This window comes from Monopterus albus, unplaced genomic scaffold (assembly GCF_001952655.1).
Source record: "Monopterus albus unplaced genomic scaffold, M_albus_1.0 scaffold166.1, whole genome shotgun sequence".
Classification (NCBI taxonomy): domain Eukaryota; kingdom Metazoa; phylum Chordata; class Actinopteri; order Synbranchiformes; family Synbranchidae; genus Monopterus; species Monopterus albus.
The window spans coordinates 2,076,367-2,087,673 of NW_018128046.1; the positions used below are offsets into that span (position 1 = coordinate 2,076,367).

General features: G+C 40.8%; 1 protein-coding gene across 2 annotated transcripts in view; it reads left to right on the forward strand.

Annotated features, from left to right (window-relative positions):
• bbs9 (Bardet-Biedl syndrome 9) overlaps positions 1–11,307 on the forward strand; it is a 169,688-nt gene that overhangs the window by 24,002 nt on the left and 134,379 nt on the right. For both annotated transcript variants that reach the window (XM_020615539.1, XM_020615538.1), the window contains 4 exons: positions 1,841–2,022; positions 2,496–2,572; positions 2,660–2,713; positions 2,820–2,922. In XM_020615539.1, the coding sequence (XP_020471195.1) occupies positions 1,841–2,022; positions 2,496–2,572; positions 2,660–2,713; positions 2,820–2,922 (416 nt within the window). The remainder of the gene's footprint in view (positions 1–1,840; positions 2,023–2,495; positions 2,573–2,659; positions 2,714–2,819; positions 2,923–11,307) is intronic.

Consider the following 11,307-nt stretch of genomic DNA (forward strand, 5'->3'; position numbering starts at 1 on the left):
GAGGAAAAACTGCTAGGTCACTAATGTTACCAAAACAAACAGGTTAGCTTTAGACACTAACACATCCAGACGGAAGAACGCCACATCTGAATCCAGTCTGAGTCCTCTGGCTGCTTTTAACCCTCTCCATGTCAGACGCCACGTACTGTGCCGCTGTCACTGGGTTTGTCAGATAGTGGGGAACATCTTCGTTAATGCACTTTTCAGGAGAAATAAATCTTTATAAAAGACTCCTCACATTTACCTTAAGGAAGGACAAACTGAAAATGTTCATTTTACACCTAGTGTGTGTTGGATGTAAGACACTTATTTTTAGAATTGATTTTAAACTTTTGCCATTTGTTTTTAAGACGGTAAATGTTTTTGCAACTCTTTATCTTACTGAACTCCTAAGTTTTTGTAGATGTTCTAGACATCCTAGAACTAATTACAGGATGGGGATTGTGTGCATCTTGGTGTTGTTTAGTGTGAGGCTGTGTTGTTTTAAAGCACTTGATAGTCATTGTCTTGTTCGGTGTCGGCGGGACTCCCACAGTGTGGGAGAGGAACACACAGAGCAAACACACACAGTCACTCCAGCAGCTTACTGTGGATCTCTGTCATTTACAGCAGTGCTCCTGGACTCTTTGCTCTTTTTTTTTTTTTTTTTTTTTTTTTTTTTTTTTTTTTTTTTTTTTTTTTGCTGTACTGAATTTTATCACTTAATTTTGCCAACCCTGGATTAAATGATCAGCCTCTGTGCACTGTCCTCGCCTGCTAGAGGTCTTCACAAGGTCCATCCTGACACAGACCTCTGGAAAATCAGAGCCTGACAAGCATAAATGACTGTTTAAAAAACAGACCTAAAAGGACCCAGAAAAAGAAAAAAATGAAGTCATCTCATAAAAACTTCCAGCAAATGTCACAAAGAGCTGTATCTTAACCTTCATGGTCAAGGTGATGGTAATTATTCTTTTGTCTAGGTTTTGTTATCCAGCTCAATAACAGATATTTGTAGTGACATGTTTTAGCTTTTTCAGGACAATCAACCCACAACTAATGTTTTTATTGATTATATTTATGCCTCCTACTCATACTCTAGCAGTGTAGGTGCTATGTACTGTTTTGTGTTGTAGTTAACCTCTCTAACTACAACTGCTGTGTCTTCTTGTCTGTTTATGATATGAGGTGGTGGGAACTCATTTTTAGTGAAGGGTATGGGTAAAAGGCATTTCTGTGTGTATAAATGCGGCTATAGTTTTTATTTATGGTTGTGTGTGTTTTTATAGCAGTTAGTCATGAATGTTTATCTGTGTGTGTGTGTGTTGTTGTGCTTCTGGTTCCACAGTAGTTAAAGTGACAGTTTTATATTCCCTCAGACACCCTCTTGTGCAGGTGTGGAGCCAGCCGCTGCTCTAGACCTGAAACCCCCTAGTGTGTGTTTGTATTTGAGTGTGTGTGTGTGTGTGTGTGTGTGTGTGTGTGTGTGCGTGTGTGTGTGTTACTGGAACTACAACGCATCTGCAACCAGTTAGTACCCACACACATTATTGCATCACTCATGCTCTCCCTGTTTCCATCTTGTCCTCATCACAGACGGACACTAACGAACACAAATATTTTCTCTCAAAGCAAAAAACAACTGTAAAGAAAAGGCTACTAATGCAAAACTGTTATCAGTTTCAGATTTCTTCCAGAGACCAAGGGGCATTCCAGATAAAATCCCAGTCTCACATTTTCCTACCCTAAATGGTCTCATGGCGGAACCAAGAAACCTAATGTGTTCTTGTAATCCATGTATACCTGCATATGACACTTAACATGGTGTTGAATTTGATTAGTCTTCTCCTTTCCTCTTCAGGGAGTTGAAGGGGCTGGTGGTCAGTCTGAGTTCTGATGGCCACCTCTTGTGCTCATACATGGGTACGGACCCCACCTTTTTCTCCATGCCCAAGGTTGACGCCAGGGAGGCTGACTATGAGCAGATGGATGCCGAGATGAAGAAGCTGCAGAAGATCATCAGAGAGGCCACGAGAACTCAGGGTAGGCGACTGTTTTTCTGAACAGAGATCTGTGACAGCAGAACATGTTACCACCGCTGAAGTCGCAGTAAAAGTCACTAGAACTGTGCTGTGATATCAAACTCCTGAGAGATGAAAATGCCACAAGGTGTCCTTCAGGTGTAGCTGCAAGTTCTCTGAGGCCACTCCGGTGTCAATGTACAACCATAGGTCAGTTAAACACTAACTTCACTAAACTCCACCAAAACCTAAAGCTAGAAAACAGAAGCCTGTTGGTCCCAAGACTTTTTTGTATTTTTTATTGTTTAAATGTCCTACCTGAATAACCAGAGATGAGCATTGTCACTGATTCTCTCTGTACACCTGGTAATTAATGTTTGTGGCCTTAACAAGTCACAAACTGTCTTGAGTAGCTCTGGTTTTGTGAATCTGTGAAACATTGACTGAGGAGCATCTCTGGTTCATTGTGTTGGGATTAAGCTGTTGTTATTTCAGACATCCTGCCTAAAGCCGACAGTGAGACAGACCTGATTGTTACAGCTGCTGTGTCCTCCAGCATGGACAACCCATCGGTAAACACACATAGGCACATGCACACACACATCCTTACGCCATATTCACATATACAGACATTCATAATTCCTTCTGTCTGTCTACAGCGAGCTCTGATCCAAGACATCAATGGTCTGCCTGTCCCTTCAGTAAGCGTACAGGTGAGCTGTAGCAGCACACTAACTGCACATTTCTCTTGTTTCTCTTCTTCTCATCTTGGATTGTATTATATCCTCTCCCTCTCTCAATTCATTGTTCTTTCTCCAGGTGAAGGTGAAGGCCAGTTGTGTGGTACAGTCGTCTAAGCTGACGGTCGGCGTTCAGCCTCCTCTTGCTGTCACTCAGGACCAGTTCGTCCTGGATCCCATGGGTCAGTTTGTAGCAGCTTTTTTTGTGTGGTTGTCTTGTCCTCCTTGTGGTCCACTGTACTCTATTTATATGGGGGCAAACACAGAACAAACTATGCCTCTCTTAGTTTGCATTACATTGCACAAGTGTATAAAATGCTACCTCCTTCCCACTTATACAGTATAACCTTTATATAATCCTGCAGTACATTGGCTGTTTGCAGCCTGCTTAGTTTTTATCACTGAACCTTTCCCTTAGTATTAAACTTAGTGTACTGTGTCTTTTAGCAAAGAGGCTATGAATTATAGTCTTCAGTTTGCAGTAATCACTGTCTACAATATCTTTGAGTTGCTTTAGTTAAGTTCCACTCTCACACAAACATGGATTAGATGACTGATGACAGGGTCAGTTCACCAGTTAGTCAGTAATACACAATTAAATGTGCCAAAGAATGGCAGAGCACTCATATAGAAGCTCAGTATACACGTTAAATGGTGTTTACCCATTATTATACCCAAAACTTTATACAAAACATCCAAGCATACTTAGCAAAACCTATTTGCTTTCTTCACTCAAGCTGTTTTATTTGCTTTCTGATTTTTGTCTGTGAAATTCCAGGTTCTAGCAGGGACATCCTGAGACATAATTTTTTACTCTAAATAAATCGAAATCTTGAGCGCATCAGAAAAAATTATTACAGTTTTATGAATGATAATTGTTCAACTTCAAGTGGAATAATTCTCAAAGTGCTTCAGATCTCATGGACAACATAGATAGAGGAAATTTGCTCAGCCAGAATGCAGGTTTTTATTTTATTTTATTTTTTAGATCTTTGACAATTAAACTTGACAGTCAAATGCATTATAATCTGTCTGTAAAATGAGGTCCAATACTGTAGAGCTGTGGACAAGAGAGACTGTATGGAGAAGGAAATGCATAAGCATAAGTTTCAAAGCAAATCTGACTCACAGACTTCAACAACAGTCAATTTGTTTTCTTGTTAGGAAGGCTTGTGCAGTGGTAGTGAAGTTATGCAGTGGCTTTAGTATAAAAAAATATTCAGTTGTTACAATTGTAAGGATGAGTGGTAGAGTAAGCCAAGTTTTTGTTAAGCTAATACAGTACTGAGTGTACTGTATGGAGAATCTTGCTTTCCTTTATGTGAGATCCTGGATCATCTGTATTCTTTCTCAGTTGTTCTCTGTCACTTGCTCTGTCACACATACACTCAATCATACACTTGTGTCAGCTCTTCTCCCCTCCTCCCTAAGACACACCCTGGATAGTGACTGACTGAGTGAGAGGTGTGTGTTTGCTCTACTCCTATCAGCCTCTACACTGGGTGTTCTGTTGGGCAGATTTGGTCACCTTGACCACAGCGCTCTAACCCCAAACACTTATATCTGCCGTCAGCTCATTAAAAGAACATCACCCGTCCTGTGACGCAGTGCTGCACAGCTGGGTTTGTATGTTCTGTTTCCTCTGTTTGTTTCTTTCCACCTTTTGCGCGCATGTTGACATGCAACCATAAATTTTACAGTGTGGGTCATGTAAACCATTTGGGGAATGCTTTTATCAGAGGCTCCATTTTTAAAACCTTTGGCCCCTTTGGGAGATAAACCTCTAACCTGGTTGGTGTTGGTGCCTTGTTCTGCCTGTTGGTCTACATATGGAGTAGACCTCAAAACGCCGGCTGTGTTCAATCTCACTCGCAGTTTGCTTTCTATATTTTGACCTGAGTGAAGAAATGTTTCTTTTGATGCACTTGGTTCATTTTGCCTCCAGCTGCCAAATTATAAGCAAACCAAGCCTTAGAAGGAAAAGTTAAGTGCATGTCCGCTAGTGTTCTGATGCCTTTGTCCATCCTTAGTAAAACAACTAAAATGAAGGTCTTTTCAAAAATTGGACATAGGCCCATCTAAAACATGATGGTCATGTGGTGATTTAGAGTGAAGCGTTCACAGTTTAGAAAGCTCTGTTCATCACTGTTTGTTGGAACTTTCCAATTACATTTTATTATAAGTAAAATACTAAATAAAATCATGACTGTTTGTGCAAATCCAACTAGATATTAGAGGGGTATTAAAGCCATGCACACAGGCGCAGAAGCTGGATCAGCACCAGAAATTCATTCATAATTGTTTTCCTCCAAAACTGCTCCCGACGTTTGCGGAAACCGTCATCCATCACAGAGAAGCAGTTGCTAAGCTTTTTGCAAAGGAGCAGTATGGACTGTGAATTTATGATTTCAGGATGTGAGCAGCATTCTCAGGCAGTTGCAACACCATCCATTAATTCTGAGCTCTTAACCAAACTGACCACTGCCTTCCCATGATTCATGATGCATCAATGCAGAAATGTAATGCAATTTACCACAGTCCATTATCTGAAAATATACTGTACATGACCTCCACAACTGTTCAGAGCCAATGGCTGCTCATTTTGCTCATTTCCAGCCATTTAATGTTTAATCTTGGGTACCTCTAGATTAGCTTTGCGCCCCTCATAATTACAAATAGTCTGTAATTATTTCAGAACGATAAAACCCTAGAGCCTCCTCCTGAAAACGAGAGGATAGTTCACGAACTCCTGTTGCCGGTGTTGTGTCAAACTCTGTTTCCCCATCGAGATGTGATTCCCCTAACCTGAATCCTAACATTATCCTAACCGCAACTACTGACGGGGGAGCTACATTAAACCAAGTTTTGAATAGGGGAAACACATCTTGATAGGGGAACACTTTGACACAAGACCGGTCAGGAAGCCAGGACAACACGTAAACAAAAAACTCTGACAAATAAGCTACGTTTTTCATAATGACAGTACCTCAAATTCTACCTGACATGTTTGATGCAGAATATGAAAGTGGATAGCAGGACGAACCACAACAGCATTAATTAAATTGAAATTAGAATTTCTCCTTCATAGATAGGTAAACAACGGTATATGTACCAATGAAAAGACATGTGTAACACTCTAAACAAAGCGGGTAACTGAGAAATGTAGGCATAGTAACTTCTCCAGCCTCACAACAGTTCTCTCTACAGAAACAAGGCATTAACAGACATAGTTCTTTTTCAACTTGCCATTAAGTCCTACCAAGTAGTGGAAACAATACTCCCTTTCAAGTAGCTCCAAAGTCGGTAAATCCGACCAATGAGTGCTGCGTCTTCCCCCATAAATTCCTTACATTACAGGTGACAACATATGTTCCCAAAGTAGTGAAATTAGCGTGGCATGTACAGTATGCCACATTGTGATGAGTCGACATGAGTGGCTTCATTTATGTTTCCAGCCCGGGAATTTCCATTGTGTATTGTTAGCCATGATGCTAGCCTACTCTACCTTAGCACCAGTTCTACCACCAGTGTGTCGGCATTGATAGATAGAAAAATACTGTTTAACATCAAGTACTAATGAAAATGCATGGTGTGTGGTTATGGTGAGTTAACTGTGGCCCAAATTTGATAATAAAGTGAATGTTCATGCTAACAAGGTAAACAAAAGAGGCTTTTTCCCATGGGCGTCCAGCTCCCGAATGTCCCCCGTATGTGATTGGTCAACGCAGCACATTTGCCAGATGATGTTAAAGTTGCACAAAGTTGCGTCGTTTTGCCAGCTGCGGTGAACACGGTCCCCTATAGAAATGAATGGGGAGAGCTGCTTTTTTTTCACACCTTTGAAACTTTGTTATATTACACAGCCTTATGCTGGTTTACTGTTTACTTGCCTCTTGCATGGGGATATGTACATACACATTGAGAGCCGATGTACCAGAGTCACATTCCTCGTGTGTCCGACACACCTGGCCAATAAAGCTGATTCCGATTCTCTCTGAGCACGGCCTTACACTTTTATTCTATGCTTTTCTACTATGGTTTTATTTAAACATGTAATGTCATAAATGTAGATCTGCTAAAAAAAAATGTTAACATGCACTTAATGTAAATAATTTAGACATATAAGTCGCATTTATGAGAGACGTGGTCAGTGTAGGGACCTAACTGATTTGCGTATACTCTGTACTCTAACCATGACCTGGCACCTTCTTCTGCCCTGTTTCCCCTCATTTCCTGTCACTTGTCACTTAACTCTCTCCAGTGTTAGTGAAAGCAAAACATAGCATGATGTGAGTGTGAATGTTGTGTCCTCAGTTTCAGAAAGGTTTCACAATGTCATACTGTGCACACCATTCACACTGGTGTGCGTACACACCTGGACACCTGCCAAAACACCGTCCCAGTTTTGGAAAGTTACTGAAACAGTAGGACACAGATCCCTTATCTGACATTTTGGTGTGGAGGGAGGGGAAGATATCCCAGCATGGGACAAGCAGTTCAGATGAAGAATCAAGCCCTGTAATGCACAAGTAGCTTCCAAAAGTCTTAATAAGCTTGTTTCAGAGATAGAGAAGAAAAATTAATTAATCTGACTTTAATTACTTAAGGGCTTTAGTAGGTTGGTTATCAGTATGTTTTTCCAACCAGTTAACATACTGCTACAGAAACCTCCACTACTGTGCAGATGTTCAGATTCTCATTCATCATGCATTGGTCCAAAATTAATTCTGCAGTATGCCAAGACTGAGACTGAGCACACAGTCATAAAGACAATAAGGACAAGGAATCTGGCACTTTACTTCGAGAACCAACATTTTTGCACAGTACTGTACATCATAAGGGCGCAGGGGTCATGAACTACCTTTCATTTTGAATTTTCCACCTCATGAAAGAACAAACTATAAGCTGAAGCAAAACGTGGTTTGGGAAGTACTTTGCAGTGATAGCTTCCATGTCAGTGGAATGCTTGCCAACAACAGCTAAAACTTTAATCAAAAGTAAATTCATTGAAGAAGAAGCCAAAAAGGATAAAACAGCTTATGGATTTGTCTGGTTTGTTTGGCTCTGCATAGTTTTTCTTCTTGGCAGAGCAGCTCAACTTTTCACTGTTTATATGGAAGATCAGAGGCTGAGACTCATTGCACTGTATCATTCACCCCAGTAAAGCAATGCTTTATTTACATGACTTTAGGTAGCGGTCAAACAGGTCACATTCAGAAGCCTCTTTGAAACACACACACACACACACACACACACACAAAACTACCTATGCATGTACACATAAACATAGATACATGCATGTTTTGCTCTGACTACATACAGTATAGGCACATGCAGACTGAAGTAGCTGTGTGTCTCCCTGGCTCTGGCTTTCAGAGGTTCTCTACAGCAAAACATAAGAGATAAAACACACCCACATATACACACATTTTCTTTTTTTCTCTCTCTCACTCCTCTCCCACAGGAGTGACCCCTCCACTGGCCTGGTTTGGCCGGTGGAGGGGGTTTGGCTCTGCTCTGAAGCAGCAGGACCACTGTGGCTGACCCTCAGAGGTTACATTTGGCTCTACACTGAATGCTTCACATCCACTACAGCTCTGGAAGATAAGGAGCACACAAATTAATAGAAGCTGTGTAATTTTTAACGAATGTGGGGACTTGGCCCAGAGGAGCTGGGTCCCAGGCACACAGCCCCAGAGTTTACTTTGTGATTTGCGATTCTGTCCAGAGAATCACACCCCATTGTACAGATTGCAGGGAAGTAGATGGTATATTGCTCAGTGTTAACTGTATATAAGTACAGAATGTAGAACATGCAGACTATCCCCATTAAAAATACATAGCAGTAAAAAATGACCACTACCAGGAAATGTTTCATTTAATGTTTTACTCTTAGGTTGCTAATGTTTAACTTGGTTCCAGATCTTTTAAATAAAGGCTCACAGATTCTTTGCAGCAGTTCAGATAGTTCTGTTGAAATGGGGGTAATGGCACATATTTTCATGCCTCTGTGCTGGCGAAAGCCATGGCCAGAAGCATTATGTTTTCAGGTTGTCCATCCGTTGGTATGGCTCATTCTTGTGAACTTGATATCTCAGGAACACCTTGAAGGAACTTCTTCAAATTTGGCACAAGTGTCCACTTGAACCCAAAGATGAACTGATTAGAATTTGGTGGTCAAAGGCCAGTGACCTCCCCTCTGTCCCATACTCGTGAAGTTGACTGATTGGCGGAGACATACATCCGAGAAGCAGTAATTCTGGATACTCTTGGGAGCGTCCAGTATGTCGAACTTGGTGATTCGGATACTGATCGACCATCTGACGAGCACTTCAAGTAAAACAGCGTTTCAAATACATAGTGTTCAATCAGTTCCGTATTTACTCATAATGATCATGACAAACCAGGCCATCATTGCAAAATGTTTCTGGTCTCATGGAGCACAAGTTGTCAGAGTTTATGGTGATGGCAGGCTGTGAAACAGCCAAGAGAAAAATCATTTCCAGCATATCTGTATTTTTAAGTGAAGACAAAATCAAAGCCAGTACCATACATTAGGCAAATGTAACTACATAGATAAATCTTTTTGCAAAGGAATGACTCTGGTGCCTTGTTAAAACCTCAAGAAAGAAGATGGCAGTAAAACTGTTGAAATACATAAATTTAATCTCTATGTAACATTAAAACCTTACTTTTCTATCTATATATCCTGGATTCTCTTTTGATTCTTTCTCCTTTACCCTTTTTCTGATGTCATTTGATGAGTCATTTGAACCTTTTTGTTTGGACAATATAAACAGTACTAAAGAAAGAGAACAGATACAAGTAACAGTGACAAAGCAATGGGTGTTACGGGAAAATGTGGCTGCAATTTAGAGAAACACTAGCAACACTAATAACAACAACACTGCTGTTGTGACATCTCCAGTCTGCTTCTCATCATCACTTTATCACTGTGTGTGTGTGTGTGTGTGTGTGTGTGTGTGTGTGTGTGTGTGTGTGTTTGTCTCACCTGCTCATTTTCTCCTTCAATTCAACAGACTGATATTTTTTAACTCACACTTTCACCGATTTAAACACCAGAAAGTGCCTGTACAAACCCACAACTTTCACTCTTACAGCATTAATCTCTCTAGGAACAGTGTGTTTGCCCCTGCTGTCCCATGTGTCTTTGATTCTTTGACTCACTGTGCATCCAGACTCGTCTGCAAGTGTGTGTCCTCAGTATGTGTGAATGTCAAATCAAGTTTATTTCTAAATCACTTTGCAAGGATTTGTCATAAAGTTCTTTAACAGAAAACAACAGACAGTAAAAGTGATGCATGTGTTTGTGTGTGCACGTGTTGTACAGTGTTGGCTGGTTGTGTGAGGAAGAGGAGGGGAGGTAGCGCATTCTGACTTTATTGTTATTCCAGTTTTTATTCACCTCAGATGGCGACTCAATCCCCTGTTCACCACACACTGCCTCCTTTGTTTCCCCTCTCTCTCTCCTACTCTCGCTCTTTCCTTACGTCTCCACCTTTTCTCTTTTCCTTTCTCTGCTGCTGCTTTAATTTTTCATGCTGTCCTCAAATGTCTTATTTCCTCCCTGTCTCATTCTCCTCTGTGTCCTTCTCTATCCACCCTTCTTTTCCTTTTCTCTTTCTATTTCCCATCCATTTCTTCTGCAGCAGTCTTCATCTCTCCATCATACACACTCTTCTGCACCCTTATCAAACGCACAGCATTGTTTTTCAAACAATAACTAACTCTCACACTGTCTGAGGCTGAAACCTTGTGGAATTAGTTGCAAAGAGATTAGCAGCGTCACTTTGCACTGACTAGTCAGAACAAACAGGACAGTGGCTGTCAGGACGTCTTTGCTATTTATTTATAACGTTTGCTCGTACTTGCAGTAAACTGCTCTATATACTCTCCTCTTATAAATACTGCAAATGTGTACAAATACATTGTGTACATGTGTATTTGATTTGTATATGTGGTGTTGTATGTGCATTCATTTATAATCACAGTAAATGGGTTTACCTGTTTATACACTGACCCATATGTGCAGTTCACTGTTTGATATGTATCAGTGCGCCTGTGTGATACATTGGTATATCAACATGACTTTTTTCAGAATTGAAACCTATGGAAACTCATGTTTCCATTTTCCATTACCAAGTGGATTTTTGCCATTTGTCTGAACTGGTCTGTCATTAATTTTTCACAGTCGTGTTGCCAAACCATCGCCACCATCCATCATATGGAGCTCTAACCAAAATATTCAAATCCAGGAAAGAAACAGATGTTTGTTTTACATTCAGAATGGAATTTTGAAAGTGATATCCCACATCAGCTCTTTTATCTCTCTGCATGAAGAAAAGGTTAGTTGTGATTAAGGACAGAGCCAACACAGCGATCCAACCTGATCCTGACCTATGGAGGTCAAAGGTAAGTGTCTAACACCACACAATTGGTCAGATTCCCCTGTTTGCCTCTGGATAAGATGAAATCTGTGATTACACACACACGTTTGCACACGCACACAGGTAAGGCAGTGGCAGGGCAGGAACGTCTCAGAAAGA